The sequence below is a fragment of the Brachypodium distachyon genome, chromosome 2 (assembly GCF_000005505.3).
Source record: "Brachypodium distachyon strain Bd21 chromosome 2, Brachypodium_distachyon_v3.0, whole genome shotgun sequence".
Classification (NCBI taxonomy): domain Eukaryota; kingdom Viridiplantae; phylum Streptophyta; class Magnoliopsida; order Poales; family Poaceae; genus Brachypodium; species Brachypodium distachyon.
Genome location: NC_016132.3, coordinates 3607197 through 3626010, shown reverse-complemented (window position 1 = coordinate 3626010; position 18814 = coordinate 3607197). Strand labels below are relative to the sequence as shown.

General features: G+C 50.1%; 3 protein-coding genes and 1 non-coding gene across 5 annotated transcripts; 1 reads left to right on the top strand and 3 right to left on the bottom strand.

Annotated features, from left to right (window-relative positions):
- Positions 1 to 350: 350 nt before the first annotated feature.
- LOC100825704 (crocetin glucosyltransferase, chloroplastic) lies at positions 351 to 2282 on the bottom strand. The gene has a single exon (XM_003565378.4). It carries the CDS (start codon positions 2044 to 2046, stop codon positions 559 to 561), a length of 1488 nt encoding a protein of 495 aa, XP_003565426.1. The 5' UTR covers positions 2047 to 2282; the 3' UTR covers positions 351 to 558.
- Positions 2283 to 3561: 1279 nt separating this feature from the next.
- Positions 3562 to 3649, bottom strand: TRNAM-CAU. The gene is given in 2 exon segments: positions 3562 to 3597; positions 3612 to 3649. It is a non-coding gene; the product is annotated as a tRNA-Met (tRNA).
- A 3403-nt stretch (positions 3650 to 7052) lies between these two features.
- On the top strand, positions 7053 to 8846 carry LOC100825396 (crocetin glucosyltransferase, chloroplastic). Its single transcript, XM_003565377.3, has one exon. The coding sequence runs from the start codon at positions 7106 to 7108 to the stop codon at positions 8621 to 8623; it is 1518 nt and encodes a 505-aa protein (XP_003565425.2). The 5' UTR covers positions 7053 to 7105; the 3' UTR covers positions 8624 to 8846.
- A 2978-nt stretch (positions 8847 to 11824) lies between these two features.
- On the bottom strand, positions 11825 to 18742 carry LOC100825089. Of its 2 annotated transcripts, none has more exons than XM_014899275.2 (5): positions 18576 to 18742; positions 16046 to 18392; positions 13677 to 15218; positions 12855 to 13107; positions 11825 to 12763 (listed from the first exon to the last, which is right to left on the bottom strand). In XM_014899275.2, exons 2-5 carry the CDS (start codon positions 18287 to 18289, stop codon positions 12219 to 12221), a joined length of 4584 nt encoding a protein of 1527 aa, XP_014754761.1. In that variant the 5' UTR covers positions 18290 to 18392; positions 18576 to 18742; the 3' UTR covers positions 11825 to 12218. The 2 variants fall into 2 exon arrangements, with proteins under 2 accessions (XP_014754761.1, XP_014754760.1); XM_014899274.2 differs by having other exon boundaries at positions 13677 to 15308; positions 18576 to 18741.
- Between the last annotated feature and the right edge of the window lie 72 nt (positions 18743 to 18814).

The window sequence follows — 18814 nt, the reverse complement described above, 5'->3', positions numbered from 1 at the left end:
CCCTACGTCAACCGGCGACCAATTACTTGGATTGCACTGGATCCTTGTGCCCTGTCGTATTTCCGTAAGCAATTAAGCATCCTTTGTAGAAATAACGTCTAGCTGAAGCTTGGCCGTTTGCAGGTGGAGCATCCTCGCCCGTCGTCGTCTCGTCTCGGGTATCACACGGCACGCCCGTCACCCGCCGTCGAGTCGCGCTGTCGCGTGTCCGGCGCTCAAGTCAGGCAGATCGGCTGTCAATTTGGGATCTCAGGCTATGGGTTTGACAGGCCGAAAAGGTAAAGCCTAATGTCCCCTTTTCCTTGCCAATTTGATCATTCCCAAATCGGTCAGTGAGCCAGTGAGGTACGTACAGTGATTGGATGAACGGTCTTTGCTCATATAAGCGCACACAAAGCCACAAAGGAACATGCTAAGCCACCTGCAGATCAGCAGATGTACATATAACATCCAATACTCCTACATTATCGCAACAACAACAGTTTAATTAACCGGACGGCGATACCGATGGTTTACAGAACCACGGAATTCCCGAACAACCAGAGATCCGAATGTGGCCTAGTTGTTGCCGGTGCCGATGGCTTGCTCGACGAAGGCCCTGAGGTTCCTCTCGGACGACCCGCCCCGCGCCGCGGCGGCGCGCGCCTTGTCCCTCCAGAGCGCGGCCTGGGCGCGCACCGGCTCCGACGCCGCGAACGCCAGGCACCGCTGCAGCTCTTCGGCCTCCAGCACGCCGTCGTCTTCGCTGACGGCGGCCCTGACCCCGACGCCGATCCGGTCGAGCAGCCATGCGTTGGTCCCCTGGTCCGTCCACTGCGGCACGCCGACGGCCGGCACCCCGCAGGCGACGCTCTCCACGGTGGAGTTCCAGCCGCAGTGCGTCACGAAGCACCCCACCGCCGCGTGGCCCAGCACCTTCCCCTGCTCGCACCACTCCACCACCATCCCGTTGCCGTCGCCCACGTCGATGCCGGCGCCGGCATCGGCACCGGCGCGGTTGTCTTTCCTGAGCACCCATAGGAACGGGCGCCCGCTGTCGGCCATGCCGCGGGCCACCTCGGCCACCTGCCGCTCGCTCATCACCGACATGGAACCGAAGGAGATGTACACCACGGAAGCCGCGGGCTGCGCGTCCAGCCACGCCATGTACCCTTTCCCGTCCTGCTTGAACAGGTCGTTGTTGTTTGACGGCGCCGGCTCAGCGCCGGGGCCGGCGGAGTCGAGGAAGGAGAGCAGGGGGCCGACGGGGACGACGTCCAGCCCATGCTCCCTGAGCGTCGCCACGGCGTCGGGCTCCATGGCGTCGAAGGTGTTGACGAGAACGGTCGGGTCATCCTCGCGGTCCAGCGCCGCGAGCTGCTCGCGGAACTCGGCGAGGACGAAGGCGTACGGGTCGTTTCCGCCTTCGGTGGCGGCGCCGGAGCCGGAGACGAGGAAGGAAGGGAGGTCGCGGACGCGGAGCTGGGCCGTGATTCCCGGGAGCCGGACCTCGGCCCACGGGTCGGCGGCCTTTGCGGCGATGGCGGCGTCCACGCCGTCGGTGCCGCGGAAGTAGTGGAAGTAGGCGGCGAGGACGGTGGCCGGCTGGATCCAGTAGAGCGCGGCGGGGACGCCATGGCCCCGTGCCACGTCGGCGACCCAGGAGAGCAGCACTGTATAAACCACGCGCGTGACGGGCCGGCCCTCGTCGCGGAAGCGGGCCAGGAGCGCGTCCAAGGTTTGGGCCCCGACGAGCTTCAGCTGGCCCATGTACGCCGTGTGGTCGTCCTTCGCCCGGTCGAACCCCTCCTCGCCGTAGCCGTCCGAGTATGGCGCGTAGCGGATGCCCGCGCCGTCGACGAGCTCGCTGTCGGCGGCGGAGGCGGCTTCAGGGAACATCTTGCGGCAGGCGGAGACGGCGGTGGAGAGCGTGACGCGGGCCCCCGGCGTGGCCCGCAGGAGGCGCTGGGCCAGGTGGCGGGCCGGGTTGATGTGGCCCTGGGCCGGGTACGTCACCACCAGGAAGTGCGGCCCCGTACTCTCGTCCTCCCGCGCCATGGCCGGCATCGCTGCTAGCTAAACTCTCTCTGGCCAATGTGTGTGTGTTAACTAAGCAGAAGCGTGCGCTCTTGACCTCTTGTTTTGCTGGCCGATGAGGAGGATGCTTTGGCTGTATGGGGGCTCTTATATGCGGCGGAGCTGTTTTTATATACGGCGGAGCTGACGCAAGCGCTGACTGCAGGGTGCAGAGGGGGCCTTGTCAGCTCTGTGGTCAGCAGATGTTTAAGGCAGGCTGGCCGCAGGCAATAGGCAGGCAGTGGGGAATTTGGCTGGCGCTGGCTACTGTAATAACATTGCTGCAGTTGCTTGTGTTGTGTGGTCCGTACCGCAACGAGATAAGGAGATGTGGATTGCATAATTTCAGCTCGATCCGGACGCAGGCGCCGACTGGGTTTTGCAGTTGAACTGGTGGTCATGACATGCACAGTAGTCTACAGGTTTTGTTGGTTCTGTCTCCTCTCTGAGACTTGGCTGTCAGATTTGACGTGGCTCGCGGGAACGTAGTGTGTTAGTCAGAGATCGGTGGCCTAAAGTAAGATTGCAGATATAACACGTTCAGTGAACGTGTGCAAAACTCCTTTTACGACGATAAAGAATGTCACTTCTTAAGTAGTGTGTGATTAAGCTCCATGTAAGTTCTTCCTGAATTCCGTTGTGATTAATCAAACTCTTCCTCTTGAATCTTTTTTCTTGCTAATTCAGAATCTAATTGTGGATCTACTAACAAAAAAAAACACATGTTTTGAAATCTCTTTCACAAGATACAGGTTTAGTTTGAGGTTATCTCTAACGTTAGATAGAGATTGCAGGTCAGTCCCCTCTTGAATCTGTCCGCGCCGGATTTGGATATAGTATGATCGACGTGACGTGCCGGATTAATTGGTGCAAAAGTGAGGAAGTTGGAATTTTAGATCAGAGGAGGCGATGCATGATATAGCTTCTCTCCATGATTGGGGCGCCGGAATGGAGGCGGTGACGTCCGCCATGACGAAAGTTATCCGGCCGCAGATCGAGCTTCGAGCATTGTTACCGCACGTGCGCCGCGGAAGCAGGATTGGCTTTTGGCTGTCTGGGTTGCGGGTGAGCCGTGAGGGAGAGAGCAGTTCAAATGAATCAATCAAACGCAAACACATTCTGCGTCGATCCAAATTCTAGCTAGCTTGTGGTTCACGATCGACTACTCAAATCGGCCGGTCGTTGCCGATCCGTCTCGGTACAGTAGTACCGCTAGAAACTTGTGGTTAACAGCCACTTGCAAACGATTGTGTGAGGTCTCTTCCTGACAAAAAGAAAAAATATATTACTCCTATATGAGGTGATGGCCGGGCCGACTGAAGCCGGCGGTTCGTCGGAGATAGGGTTCGGGAGCCGTGAGGCGAAAGAACGAGGAGCGGGTCCGGATTTAAGCAAAACAGAAAAAGAGACCATGTTCAGATTTGCTCAACTCATCTAGATTGAGATGGATGTGTGACTACCCCAAGGTGTCAACTGAGCGTTTCATCATCAGATGGTCGTTTTCGGTGGGGTGAGAGAGGCTCGAACTCTCGACCTCAGGATCACTCACGTTTAGCTATGAGACCTACGCGCTAGCCAACTGCGCCACCACCCCTTTGGTGTCAGCTTGGAATGAGAAATCATAATCAACCCTGTCAAGCATAGCTGGATACTACATCTGCATGTTATCCAAGCTTGACGTTAAATCTTGAGGTAGACAGCCAACATATATACTTTCATAAAATTAAAGGGTGAAATATCCGGTGAAAACTCCATCAAAAAATTTTCAAAAAATTCACGCATGTTAGAAAATTGATGTTAGAAATATGTGTAAAATTTCAAGTCCAAACTCAATTTCATTTGGTAGCAGCGAAAAAAACAAATTCTGCATGAATAGTGATCTTTGAGTGTTTGCCACTATTCATTGTAAATTTCTTTTTTTAATTCCTTCCAGATGCTTTTAATTCTGAACTTGAAATTTTGCAGGTTTGTAGAACATCGCACTTCCAACATATGGTATTTTTGTAAAAATAAAATAAACTTTTAGACATAATTTTTATGAAGTTTGCACGATTTGCACCGAATGAGTGTTTTCACCGGATACTTCGCCAAATTAATTAGAGTGTGCGTCATTCCACATAAACTAGAGTAGGCATGCCTGTGCAAGTGATCCTGCTCCAGCCGTTCGGCGTCTGGATGGATGAAATTAATTGCGCAATCGTATATCTTCGTTGGCATCACACAAAACACTTGTACTAGCATTCGATTTTGACAAATTTGACATTCCTACATATTAGCATAGGACCACTATATTCAACCACTTGCGTAACCTTCACCGTATACGAATAAGCCCCAGCTGGCGCACCTCCACGGCTCCACCTCACCATCCAGCACAGCAGAATCACAGACACTGAGACCGATCGAACAGCTCGCTCAAGCCATCAATGACAATTTTTATTTTTATTTTTGAGGAAGTGATGGCGGCCATGTTGCGCGAGGAGGGGGGAGAGGCGAAGGCCGGGCGGGCCGGGCCGCACTACCGTGGTGGCGTACCCAGGGCACGGTTTGGGGCCTGCTGGAAGCCCATCCAATGGGCTGCCGTTCGATTCAGCTGATCACAGCGGCCGATCCGGCAGGGCTTCACTTGATCGCACATGTCTGGCATGGCAGCACGCGTGCACCGATTCAGCTGGTCGCCTGATCAAGCAACCCGGACAGTTTTGGCAGTGACCTAAACGTTCTAAATTTTATCCAGGACTTGGGGTGGGGCCTGACACCGAGTCAGTAAAGTAATAACCTGTCAAAAAAAGTCAACAAAAATGTTTCGCAGTTACGTAGATCCGCCATGGACGGCGCCCCATCAGATGTTTAGACTTTTCTTTTCTGATGACATGGGTTTTCTAGTGCCAACTGTGAAGAAGCCATAAGTAAACCCTGTACCGACCCGGAAGTCGGCCGGAGAGAGCACGTTCCTGCATAAAAAAAACTACTCACTCTCTGCGTTCAATTGTGTAGATTTTTTAGTTTTTACGCAGATCTTCACATTATTGCCACCCAAGCAGAAAAGGAAAAGGAAAGTCAGACCAACACGAATTTAGGTCCCCATTCTCGTTATTTTTGTGCACATCACGAATTAGATTGTGCAGAATTAACTGGAAGAGCTTGATCACATATCACATACGAAAGAGCTTCCACGGAGAGAGAAGTGACATTCTTTATTTTAGCATATCGGAGTGCGGCTATGTCTCAGTCGCTTGACTCTTAGAAAATGTCTGAAATCGCAGTCGACGTACCAAAGCCGCATATATGGATGTCAAGATTAAGAGGAGAATTTGAAATCCCAGTTTCCATCGTTCGTTGCGAACCCTTAAAACACAAGCCAGATCCGATGGCGGAGCAATCGATTGATCCCCAACTAAAAAGTGGCCGGCTTGGACATAGCAAAACCATTCGGATATATGCACGTGATGGAGAGTGTGGTAACAGATTTTGGCACACGGTCACTGTCTCACCGAAGTTGTCATGCATCTCTCTCATCTCTCTCACTAGCTGACCCCTTCAACTTGTCTGAAAGCTTGGGCTCCGCCAAAATTGCAAATTTTTACCGGCTAGGTAACTTAGAATTGCCTCTAGACTTCAGATCATTTGGCGATTATTGGGTGGCCGCAATATCCTCCATGCCAACTCTACAGATCCTTTCAGAACCGGCAAGACAAGGCCTTTTTGAGTGCCGTTGCTGCAAGCACATCTGGAGAGATATTCCCTGCTAGACCAACGAGGCTCGTCTCTCACCGTTTCCTTTCCTGCCGTGGCCCGGCCAATTGGGGAATCTAAAAAGGGGCCTTTCTTCTAAGGGGCTTTGTAGGCTTCGGACGTTGTTGGGCCTGGGCCATTTATGTTTCAAATTCTCCTCTTAATCAATGAAAAGGCAAAGCTCCTTCCATGTTTGAAAGTGTCTCTTCGCTCTACTCCCGTCCTGGTGTAGTCAAACACGATATACTCTATGGAGGTAGTGGTTCTCACATTTTGTACTTTCATTATTTTGGTCTTTTTACTCGTCGATTCGTCGTTGAATCAGCAGTTCGACGATCTGTTTTGCAAGAGGTGTGTCCTAGCTACAATACGTTCATTGATCTTAGGTTCTCATTGTTTCGGATGAGCTACTAATGCGGCTATTCAAAAAGGCGAAGTATCCCCATTCGGTGCAAACCATGCAAACTCCATAAAAACCACGTTTAGAAGCTTCAAAAAAATTCTAAAAAAATACCATATGTTGGGACTGTGATTTTCTACAAACCTGCAAAATTTCAAGTTCAAAATCAAAAGCATTTGAGAGAAATTAAAAAGAAAAATTTACAATGAATAGTGTCAAACACGGAAAAACCACTATTCAAAATTGAGTTTGGACTTGAAATTTTACACATATATAAAACATCCCTTTTCTAACGTATGTGATTTTTTTGAGAATTTTTTGAACTTTTCTCGATGGAGTTTGCACAGTTCGCACCGTAGAGGTGATTTTCACCGGATACTTCGCCATTCAAAAACCCAAAAAATTAGTCCAGCTTATGCAAAACGGATCTTCCGGTGTTTCATCGCGAGATACATGAAGAGGTAGCAAGATATGATAACTTCACGTTTTTGTTTCAGTATTTTTTGAATCAATATGTCACACGTTTTTCAAAAATAAAAAAGGAAATTAATTACCGTAGGCGGGCGCCACCTCACCAGAGTTACTCACTGCCTTGACAGCATGCTCTGTACCGTGTTCCTTTCTTCTTTTTTCTTGTTTTGAACGTGTACCGTGTTTCTTTCGTGAACCAACAATGTCACACGTTCTTCAAAAGAAAAAAAGAAAATTAATTACCGTAGCCGAGCGCCACCTCACCAGAGTTACTCACTTCCTTAATAGCCTGCATGCAGGCAGGCTGTGTAGCAGTCAGCACTTGCGTCGCCACCGCCGTATATAAACAAGCCCCCATGGGCCATGGCCAGAGCCAGTTCAGCACACAGCAAGGCACACCTGAGCCAACACACATCGATCACGCAGCTCTCTCTCGCGCAGCTAGCAATGCCGGCCATGGCGCGTGAGGAGAAGGTGGCGGAGACGAAGGCGAAGGCGAAGCCGGCGCCGCCGCACTACCTGGTGGTGACGTTCCCGGCACAGGGCCACATCAGCCCGGCCCGCCACCTGGCCCAGCGCCTCCTGCGGGCCACCCCGGGGTCCCGCGTCACGCTCTCCACCGCCGTCTCCGCCTGCCGCAAGATGTTCCCGGAGAACAACGCCGCCGAGGTCGAGCTCGTGGACGGCGCGGGCATCCATTACGCGGCCTACTCGGACGGCCACGACGAAGGGTTCGACCGCGAGAAGGGCGACAACGCGGCCTACATGCGCGCGCTCAGGCTCGTGGGGGCCCAAACCCTGGACGCGCTCCTGGGCCGGTTCCGCGACGAGGGCCGGCCCGTCACGCGGATCGTCTACACGCTGCTCCTCTCCTGGGTCGCCGCCGTGGCCCGCGCGCACGGGGTCCCCTCCGCGCTCTACTGGATCCAGCCCGCCACCGTGCTCGCTGCCTACTTCCACTACCTCCGCCGCACCGACGGCGTGGACAAAGCCATCGCGGACGCGGCCCGGGCCGGGGACCTGTGGGCCGAGGTCCAGATCCCGGGAATCACGGCCCAGCTCCGCGTCCGCGACCTCCCGTCCTTCCTCATCTCCGGCGCCGTCGTCGACGACCCTGCGAGCTCCGACGACCCCTACGTCATGGTCCTGGCCGAGTTCCTCGAGGACCTCGCCGCGCTGGCCCGCGAGGACGATCCGAAGGTTCTCGTCAACACCTTCGACGCAATGGAGCCCGACGCCGTGGCCACGCTGAGGGAGCACGGCCTCGGCGTCGTCCCCGTCGGCCCTCTGCTCTCCTTCCTCGACGCCGGCCTCGGCACGCCGGCGCCGGCCAGCAACAACGACCTGTTCCAGCAGGACGGGAAGGACTACATGGCGTGGCTGGACGCGCAGCAGGAGGGGTCAGTCGTGTACATCTCCTTCGGGTCCCTGTCGGTGATGAGCGAGCGGCAGGTGGCCGAGATCGCCCGCGGCATGGCCGACAGCGGGCGCCCGTTCCTGTGGGTGCTCAGGAAGGACAACCGCGCCGGCGCCGGCATCGACGTGGACGGCATCTCTGAGAAGGGCGGCAACGGCATGGTGGTGGAGTGGTGCGAGCAGGGGAAGGTGCTGGGCCACGCGGCGGTGGGGTGCTTCGTGACGCACTGCGGCTGGAACTCCACCGTGGAGAGCGTGGCCTGCGGGGTGCCGGCCGTCGGCGTGCCGCAGTGGACGGACCAGGGGACCAACGCATGGCTGCTCGAGCGGATCGGCGTCGGGGTTAGGGCCGCCGTTAGTGAAGACGATGGCGTGCTGGAGGCCGAAGAGCTGCAGCGGTGCCTGGCGTTCGCGGCGTCGGAGCCGGTGCGCGCCCAGGCCGCGCTCTGGAGGGACAAGGCGCGCGCCGCCGCGGCGCAGGGCGGCTCGTCCGAGAAGAACCTCAGGGCTTTCATGGAGCAAGCCATCGCCCCTGGCGGCGGCAACTAGCCTGCAGCTATCTTGCCTTGCCTTGCCTCAGTTGCCTGGCATGCATGCGTGCGTGGTCCTGCAGAGCGACAGATCAGTCGTAGTCTAAATATTTCGATTCAGACATTTATTTGTTGTAGCCGTTGCTGCTTGCTGTGCTGTACCTGGGAAAGATCGAACGATGCCGTTCGCTTCTTCTTCCTTTTTGCGGTGAAAAAGGAATATTCATTGATCATGAGATTCATTACAATCATTTTTAGCATCAATAATTTTTCTTGGGGTGTATTTTAATTTGCTCCCCCCTCCCTCGTCGATGACCTTGTTTAGGTCCTCCGTATACATTTCTTTTCTTCTAATCGAATGACGGAAATTGACCGTCCTTAGCCTAAAAGAAAACAGGTTGCGGATGGAAATCAGCCAACCAGGGTCTGGCGTACTGTGCGCCTTTCAGTAGGACCAATATTTGCCAAATTATTTTTGACGGGAATGACATGTGTACCGTCTTTTCATTTAGCAGAGATGAGAAAGAACAAACTACGAAACAAACCCGAGTCTCAAGCGCCAAAGAGAAAAAAGAAGACAGCCGACATACCGGCTGTCAGATTAAAAAAAACATCTCTTTTGCCTCCTTGAGGAGGCCATAGTCTTCGATAATCAATCTACAAAGCATCACCGGGTTGATCTCCTTCCGATGAAAAACTCTTCTGTTCCTCTCCTTCCAAAGGTGCCAAGCTCCATAGGCCGCCAAAGATCATGTCTGATCGCCTCCCCGAAATGATCTTCCTCCACCAATATTTGACGGAGCAAAACACCTCGTCCCTCGACTCGCTCCCAAAGGGGCGACTCGGGCGGAACCCTGGTTCCAGCCGCCGCTGCAGCCCCTACCCTCTCCTCCTCCCCTCGCCGCCACCGGTGAGCGCTGCTGGGCAAAGCCCTGGTAGCGTCGGTGGCGGCGGGGCCTTCTCTGGCCGTGGCGCCTGGTCCCACGGGACGGCGCGTGCGGGACGCGCGGAGGGGTCCGGCGGCTGCGGGCGGCGTGGATCCGACGGCTGCGGGCTGTGCGGCGTGCCCCGGCGGCGGCAAGCTGGGCTCAGCATCGCGGGGTTGGCGGCGTGCGCGTGGTGCGGCCAGATCTGCGCGGGCGGCTCGTCTGCTCGAGGGGCTTCGGCGGGTGTGGAGCGCCGGGCGGCGGCCCCGGTTGGTGGTGGACGAGCTGGTCCCCTGGTCTTGGCCCGCGGGGTCGGGGTTCGCCAGCTCCGGTGCGGTGGTGTTCGGCCACCGGGCATGCCTGTCTTGCGGGCTGCCTTGGTGAAGGTCTGTGTGGCCAGGCAAAAGCCTCGACCGGTGGTGGCCGGTACGGACGACGGCGACGCCCTTGGGCGCCGTTAACCTTCTTGGAGGCGTCGTAAAGGTTCTCTACTCCTCCCTCTTGTGTTTCGCGGGTGAAAGCTTTAGGTCTGTTTCAGATCGGGCGGCGACGACGCTGCGGTGTCGTGTGCTTCTTGGAGACGTTGTCTTGCGAAGCCATGGGGATTGCCGGCGGGTCGTGGTTGTTCGTGGGCACCTGGCTGCGTGGAGTTCGTTGGCGTCTCTTGTGGCAACGACGATGGTCAAGTGGAGTTTGGGCTGCGGCGGTGGTTCTTGGTAGTCAGTCCTTCCGGCGTGTTTGATGGCTCTCCAAGGTTTGTTTTGCTACGTCACTGAGAAGTCGGAGTCGCCAGCTCAGATGAGTGATGTGTGATGACGATGACATGATGATGGATGGTCCGATCTGCGGGGTTTCTATTCGGCGCAAGCCTTGCATATTGTCTCTTCGAAACTCGACTTCAGAATCGGCGCCACTTAGTCGCTGGCATGAGTGGCCGATTGTTTGGCATGGCCGACGCGAGCTTGCGTGCCTGCAGAGGCAATGTCGCCGTTCTTGGGCGTTGGTGGGGGAAGTTGGAGTCGCCAGCTCAGGAGGAGTGCTTGTGTGATGACGATGACTTCTGCGAGCAACCTCGACGGTTATTTTCTCGGCTGCGTGCGTTGAGTGAGTGTGGGTCATGTTCCATGACGGTGCATTAAACGTTTGTTACGGTTTTTGCCTGGTTTTCCATTAATTAATTAGACAAATCTATTCTTCTTAATTAATGGAACGAGTGACTCCGGTTCGGAATTATTTTTTTACGGAGCAGCAGCTAGCAGCTCAGGCCGCCACCCAAGGCCATCGGGATCTGAGAAAGTGCCAAAGCTCCTTCGCGTACGGGCAATTGATGATAATATGAGAGACGCATTCCTGAACCTGGTCACAGAGAACGCACCGAGGATTATGAGGCCATCCCCGTTTGGCCAGTCTGTTCGCTGTCCACAATCTATTTTGCCGCAGCAGGCACATGAAGAACTGAATTTTTCCTTCGGCCTTAATTTTGCAAGCGCTCTGAATAAGAGGGAGCGGGATACACCAAATTATTCTCCAAATTATGGCTCGCTATGTTTTGCTCCCTGCTAAACTTTGGGATAAACCCTAAGGCTCCTTCTACAAGTCCCGGATTGAGTTGATCCTTTGAAATATTTGGAATTGTAAAATCATGCTGACTGCTTCACTTGAATCGCTTCTTCATTTTCGCTGAAACGTCTAAGTAGGTTGAATAAATCTTTGGAAAAAGAAAGCACTAAGATTTCCGGGACGCGATGGTGTCTTTGGCGCAACGTCCGTGCAAAGTCGCCTCCTCCTAGACATACCCACTCACTGAGTCACTGTCCCTTATGAAGCTCTCATACAAGCCTAGGAGGTGGGGATGAAGCTCTAATCCATGCCTGGGGAGACGCCGTGTGTTGCTCGCCTCTTTCTTCTTGCTCCTAACCTCTTCTCCTTCCGCTCCTCCAGTCACAGATCATCTCAAATCCAACGGCATCGTTCACTCCGTAAGCCAAATATAAGTCGAATGATAGTTCGATAAAATTTCTATTCGAAGAGAGACCTTTGGACAATGCATTTCTCATTACCTATTCGTTGCCCAGAAGAATTTTACTCCACGAGCAAAGAAGTTTACTTCCATCGACACTTGACCTAAACAGTGGATGGAACCCCAAGACAGTCAATATTCTCAGATCCTGTCTAATCAGCCATCATTTTCTACACATTAAGGCACATCTGCAGATTACTCCAGCACAGCTCGACCGATCCTTCAAGCAAAACAAACAGGGACAATACCAACCGACGGTATTCACAAAAACGGATGAAACAACAACACAACATAGGCTGACTTTGTCAGGTGGGGAGTCCTGTACCATCTTGATTTTTCATTTTTTTGGGGTCACTGCAGAAAAAGCATATGCCGCCGTCTTCCCTGAAGCAACCTTACAACAATTGAGAATTCACAACCACCAACGCAGAATCCTGCAGACACGCTGGACTGCAATGCAACGACAGCCGCCCTATCATCACCATCTTGCCAACAGTCAACCGGGAGGTTTCCCTAGAGAGGATGAACAGGATAGAAAAGAAGAAAAGAACACATGTACAAAGGATCAAATATAGAAACCGGGGCTCGAGATGCTATATCTACCGCCTTGATCCTATCGACAAAAAGATGCCACCCGCCATCAGCTCACGCCCAGAAAAGAAAAGCTGTCAGCATTCTTCGTCAGGCGGGTCCCTGCTGGACGACGACGCTCTGATCGCGTCGGCGATCATAACCGCTACCGAGGCCCTGTGGACGGCCAGATCTGCCTTGTGCATCAGGCAATGGGCCCTCTCCCTCTTGAGCCTGGCCATCGTTGCAGCGTGCTGCGCGGCACTAGTGGCGTCACGCAGCTTGAGCTCCTCGACGTTGACGCGCTGGCCATGGACTGGCCCTGGGAGCAGGTGCTTTGAGTTTTGGTACTCGTGCATCGCTGTCTTCCAATGATCAGGTGCGCCTCGCTTTATTTTCTGGTTGCGGAAAGACGGGGACTGTTGGTTATCCTCAGAGAATGCAACACTTGCATTCCTTTTCACACTGTTAGTCCTGACGAATCTTGGAGTAGAACCTCTTTCTGCAGCATCGAAGGCACGAGGGGAATCAGTTCTCATAGAGAACCTGGGAGAGTGCCCTGTTGGTGAATGAAGAGAACCACCGTCATAGGATTCACATGTCCTCCCATCCCCAACATATTCACTGTATTTCCGGCCTGACACTTTTGACAGAAACAGGAAAATGTATCAGCAAATGGAGATAATAAAAAAAAGATGAGCCAATGGTTACATAACATAATACCAAGGATGTACCTTGTCGGTAAAAGCCATCATGTTCTCTTGAAAAGCTGTGGCACCCAGAGTACATAAGTTTCTTATGTGATCGCTGCTTCGGTCCTTTGGATGGTATTTGAAGTTGAAGTCCACGAGGTTTCAAGCAGAAGGCAAACAGGGCAGGTTTTGGGGGCAACCTTTTTCCTTGGTACCCATTTGATGAACCCTGTATTCTGTCCACTGCTGATTCCCATTCCTGTAGCTGCTGCTCATAAATCTTCCACAAAGCAGACTGAGAATGAAAGAAAGTAAAATTAGAGGGAGCATGCACTCGACATTGTTAGCTGGATGATGACCACTTGGTAAGACAAAGAACATGATAGCTTGAAAATGTAAGAGCCGATTGGCATACCATGTTAAGAATAATTCATCAAACATGACAAACAAGATTTCCCTAGAAACATCAGCACAATTCATGTTTCTTTAAATTCAAGATAAAAGAGCCCTAAAAAATAGTTACGAATGGAAAAACAAAACTAACATTTCTATTTACGAATACATGTTAAGAGAATTGATCCACCATTTGCCTAGCTATAAAAATAAATGTAAAAAGTAAAACTTCACAAGCATAAGAAACTAAAGTTCACTGAAGATGGTAACTAGGACCATGAAGGAGTTAAGGACTATGGATTCATCCCAAGGAAGATGAATAATAGAACATAATAAACAAATTTTGAAATGCTTACCAGATCTCTGTTTTCCATAAACCATCAACAGGACCAAGCAAACATTTTGCTTGTGTACAAGTACAAGAAAGCAAGACAAAATTAACAAAACAAAATGAAAGATGCATATTTTCACCTGAAAGTGTCGAACGAGTGGCATTCCCTTCGTCTGCCTCTTGTCATGCCAGTAATCATGTATCAATTCAATGATGTCCAGTGGTACATTATCCATGTCTAGTTCCTTCATCTGATCAAGGGTGAGCTCATTGCAGTTGTGGGTATGTGCAAGTTTCTCGAATTTGTCCATGACCCTCTCAAACATATCATCTGTCAACTCACACACAGTGCTGATCTTACTTTGTTGATTCTTCTTCCATCTTGAAATCCAGTCCTCATCATCACTGTCCATGTCATATATCACCCGGGATTCATCAAGAGCAATTTTAACATCTGGTCCTATATGGCAAAGATAACCTTGAGGACGCACAAAGGATACAACCACATTATCATCATGACCATCAACCAAGCGGACACCAGGGATTGGAATGTTTTTAACACATGCAGCTCGGATGTTATGACTGTAGCATTCGTCATGCATTTGTTTGAAAATCAACCATTGACTTCTGTCAGGAAACTCTAGGTACCATTCAGGGCCCCCTTTCCATAGCATAGCATGTGTATATCGATTTGTAGCCCCAGGCTGCAAAACTTGACAAACCTTGTGAGCGTACTTGGTTCCTTCAGCAAGCCTCACACAAATCCTACAATCACTCTGCCCATCGGTGTCAATTGTGATCTGAGTATCATATTCCCTCCATCCTCTATCACCAACTGTAACCAGGACATTTGCAACACAAGCTAACGACTCCGGGCTGCTCTCCCCACTTCTAGCATTATCAGGAAGCCTCTTTGCACCATTTATCTTGATGCTGCTGTGAGTCTTGCGGAAATGTCCTTTGTGTTTTAATCCAAGTTCATCACTTTTAGGAGAAACTGAGTATGAAACATGGCTTCGTGGTTTCTTAGAACCACCAGCAAAGCCAGTCGAAATAGTTTCTTCTGGCCATAATTTTGGACCATCTCCGAAAGTCCGTGATAAGGATGCAAATCGGTTTCGATGGTAGGACGTCCTTGGAGCAGTTGGTGTAGCACTGCCAATTGGACGTTCATTCAATTCCTGGACCAAGTTAGATACAGGCTCTGTAGCTTTGCCATCTTTGACAAGTATCTCATCCGGAGAATCAGATGTCTTATCTCGAGGAATATCTATGGAAGGGTGTTTAGACTTCTGTGGAGAGCAAATACCATTAAGATCGGAAGAACAAGGTTTGTCGTCAGGTACATAAGACCCATTTTGATCTGGAAACTTGTTGCATGCCCCGTTGATATCACCATTGTTGCTGTCATTACAATCCAAACTTACTGAGCACTCAGCCATATCTTGCTTCCTGCTAGAATGATTAGAATGGCTTATGAAACCAACAGTACCCATATCCAGGGGCCAATCAGTGGATGAATTGGCATTAAGAGAAGAAATTCCAGAAGCAGGAGCAGCCTGGTGAGCCGAACCATCGGAAGTCAAATTGCTTTCGATGAGCAATTTTAGATGATGGCATAGCAGTAGCAAAGGTGCAGCTACCACATCTACCACATCCATATGTTTTTTAGCAAATTCACTCTGCCCATCAAGACAAAAAATGACAGGATCAACATCTGGATAACTCAATTCAGAACGAAACTGAGGGACCCGGACATCGAGTGATAAACACTGTAAACAGAAAAGGCAGTTAGTAATAAGTGTTTTACTAATTGCTCTAGGACTGGACTTTCAGCAGAAATTACTTTTGACTAATGCATTAAATTATGTAAAAAGACAAAAAAAACTACGCAAATAGAAAATCAATGACTAAATAATATTTTTTCTGGAAAGGAAGAGGCCAACAAGTAAACAGTAGTTAAACTGCTCATCTTCATTAAATAATGCAGAGTAGAGAGTACATTATTCTCATTGCAGATGACAAACATAACGGTAATCATGTGAGGCATAGACAGAACTACCTAACTAAAATTGTCTACCAAAAGTAAGGATTCAACTACCAAATGGTCCATATTAACAATAAATTTGTGGCAACATTCAATCTTTTGTTTTTAAGTAGAAGACCCATTAGATGAATAAAAAATTTCATTCCTGTAGAACACGACTGTTTCAGCAGTACATAAATAATGCCAAGTTATTCATAAAAGAGAATTCCAGTGTTGCAAGCATGACGAGTTTATCATGCACATATAAACTTTGCTGCGTGTTACTAGGGGGAACAGCTGATTACAACCTCAAATTGTTTCTTAACTGATAGTTATAATTTTTAATGAGCATATCCTCCATAAGTAAAAACCCACAGATAGCAAGTTATTTTGTTATGCAAATAAAAAATCCTGGACATGCAAATATGCATTAATCAACATAATGTGACAATTGAATCTGCAGAGTTATGGTCAGTTGTGTACCTTCGAAAAGAGATTTGTTGAAGTTGAGACTCTCCGGTCCATTCCATTGGTTAAGTGCTTGATGTTAGCATATGTGCAGTTAACTTTAGATAGCTCCTTTTTCAAAGAATGATATCGAAGCTTTGATTGCAGGTTCTTCCATTGTGACTTACCTATCCCAAAGAAGCTGAACAGCACAAACACTACTTGGTTTCTACCATGCAAACCAGATATCTGAAATCTGACCGAGGTGCATGGCGTTTTTGATTCCTTCAAAGTACTCTGCTCGGAATACTGATTGAAGCTTCCGGCAAGTAGACAGAAAAGAGATACTGCTGATCTTAAGCAAGTCTCAAGGAGCAAGTGTTTCAAACCTAATGCATCATCAACTAGAAGTATGTCCAGACATACTGCAGGCCATAAGGCAACCAATGAACCATGCTGAGGGTGAAAGAGAGAATGAGAAACCCAACCACTAAAGGCTTCAGATCTTAATTTGTAAACAGATTTCAGTGGCTGGCTCAATAACAACATGACATATTTCACTGAAGCATCAGTTTCAGTACTAGCCTCCCTGCCAATAACTGAACCAAGAAAATCCGCAGAATTTTCTCTGCTTTTAGGATTCGAAACATGTTCCGATATGTTGAGGAAACCATTCCTTGTCCTGGGAAATCGCTTCCTAGAATATACAAAGCGAAACCTCCTATCCTCAAATGTAGTCCCATCATTATGAACTTCTATACCCCCATTTGAAGGTACACTACCTGGTATAGCATCATTAGAGCACAACTTTCCCTGCTCGGCATTGAGTGAGTTTGATAGCATAGGAACAATATTCGAGTGCAAGTGATCTGGCTTGTTGATGATACTGGATGTAGCAGATCTTGCTTGGTCTGATCGAGCCAACCATGAGATGATGGGCTCCGACTCAGAACTTTGTGGACTGTTCCCATCCATGTTTTCTTTCTTATCCCCTTCATAGTTTACCTTATATGTTGTCCTTGATTTATTACGATTAGATATCTTGCGCCCTTCACCTGGCAAAAGAAGGAGCTTGATTCTCTCAGTTTTAATATTGATCCACTCTTCGTCCTTATCATCATACTTGACATGATGCAACCTTGTGACAGGGTTGTATTCCTTGACCAGCCCGAAGTACCAAGTCTCATCAAGAGGCCAAAACACCCTAATCCTCTCTTTCACAATGCCAAGCGGATCTATGTCATGAGGGCTGACTTCATAAAAATGCCGGCGTGGACGACGCTTCCTGAATGTCACTTTATCATCACGCTTCCGTAGCAACCTAGCAGGATGTGCTGCATCCTTTACTTTGTTATATGGACCCTTGGAACGATTAGAATGCCGAAAATATGCATTTGATCTATCTGGTGAATTCATTCTCTTCCTCGGTGGGTCAGCACATATATCTGATAGAGAACAGAGCATCCTAGCAGCATTTTCTTCCAAGTTAACATCATCATCCCCTAAGCTTTCCTCATCAACATGAACAGGTTTAGATGGCTCACCTGAAAGATGAGACTGAGTTTCAACCGAGAGATCATCTTCAGTACTTTCCTGACCACAAATGCCATTCTCAGTTTTCGAGCAACTGACAGTGTCATCACCAGCATCTCTGTTCTCCTTGAATGTGTGCGGTATCCTCTTGTTTTTCCTCCTCACGAAATGAGGAGGCTTAGAAATGCCATTGGATTGAAGAACATTAGAATCTCCAGTCCCACCCTCGATAGTTACATTATGTGGAAGCTTCCTCAACCTCAAGACACCACGCGGCCGGCCGATCAGTGCACCTTTACTAATTGAAGGCTCCGGGTGTCTTTTTCTCAAGACACCACGAGGCCGGCTGATCAATGCACCTGAACTAACTGAAGGCTCTGAGTGTTTGTTCCTTTTTCTCAAGACACCACGAGACAGACCGATGAATGCACCTGAACTAACTGAAGGCTCTGAATGCCCGTTCTTTTTTCTCGATTTTGAAGGTGGGTGACTATCCACACTCCATGTGGAATCACTTGAAATGGATCTTGTCACCTCTGGCTCATCAAGTTGCACTCTATCAAAGCTCAAGCTATCACGCTTCCTCTTACTCCCTGCAGACGAACTGCTGGAAGAGGTCTCTTCTCCACCATCATCCGGCAAGCCTGGCCCCTGTTTGGATCCAACTGACCCCCTCTCAGACAAGGTATCCTCTCCATCTAAACCCAGTACTGACTCGGCTGCAGGGGTGGGCTTAACCTGGGGCATGGGGGTTCAGTTGAACCCCCAATTTTTTGTTCCTTGAAGATAAGCAGCTCCTCCACCAGGGCACTGAGTACTAGATCGATCTTGCGCGTCCAAGAACAATAACCTAACCATACCATGGACATATGGATCAGATTAACAGGCTACAAGGCAGCAAACAAATCGGCAACTGACTGAATGGAAAGAAAAGAGTGTTTTTGATCCCGATTGTTCACTGCCACAGCAAAACAAGGATCAAGAAACTTGCTCTTGGTACAATCCCATCGAAGAAAAAACTAGGGTTCCATACCAGAAATAGAGGAGATCGATCCGAGCCACTCCAGTGCCTTCAGAGCCTTCCCCTTGTGCCCCGTCACCGCCGGCGCAACGGATTGCTGGGAAGAGTGGGACAGGGAGTGCGAATTTGGGGAGAAATCGGAGGAGAGGGAGGCAGGGGGAGGAGGCCGGAGGAAGAAGAAGGGGACATTGGGGACAGGGGAAATTTTTGCGAATCGGCCCCTCTAATAAAGGTCATGGACGGGTCGGACG

What these genes read in the sequence shown, in the direction of transcription:
- LOC100825089 (XM_014899274.2), bottom strand. Translation starts at nt 18,289, where the DNA reads ATGCCCCAGGTTAAGCCCACCCCTGCAGCCGAGTCAGTACTGGGTTTA. An exon ending in CAACAAATCTCTTTTCGAAG is followed by an intron (nt 15,309 to 16,045) that starts GTACACAACTGA and finishes TTCTGTTTACAG; the next exon opens with TGTTTATCACTCGATGTCCG. An exon ending in CACTCGTTCGACACTTTCAG is followed by an intron (nt 13,108 to 13,676) that starts GTGAAAATATGC and finishes TTTCATTCTCAG; the next exon opens with TCTGCTTTGTGGAAGATTTA.
- LOC100825704 (XM_003565378.4), bottom strand. Translation starts at nt 2,046, where the DNA reads ATGCCGGCCATGGCGCGGGAGGACGAGAGTACGGGGCCGCACTTCCTG.
- LOC100825396 (XM_003565377.3), top strand. Translation starts at nt 7,106, where the DNA reads ATGCCGGCCATGGCGCGTGAGGAGAAGGTGGCGGAGACGAAGGCGAAG.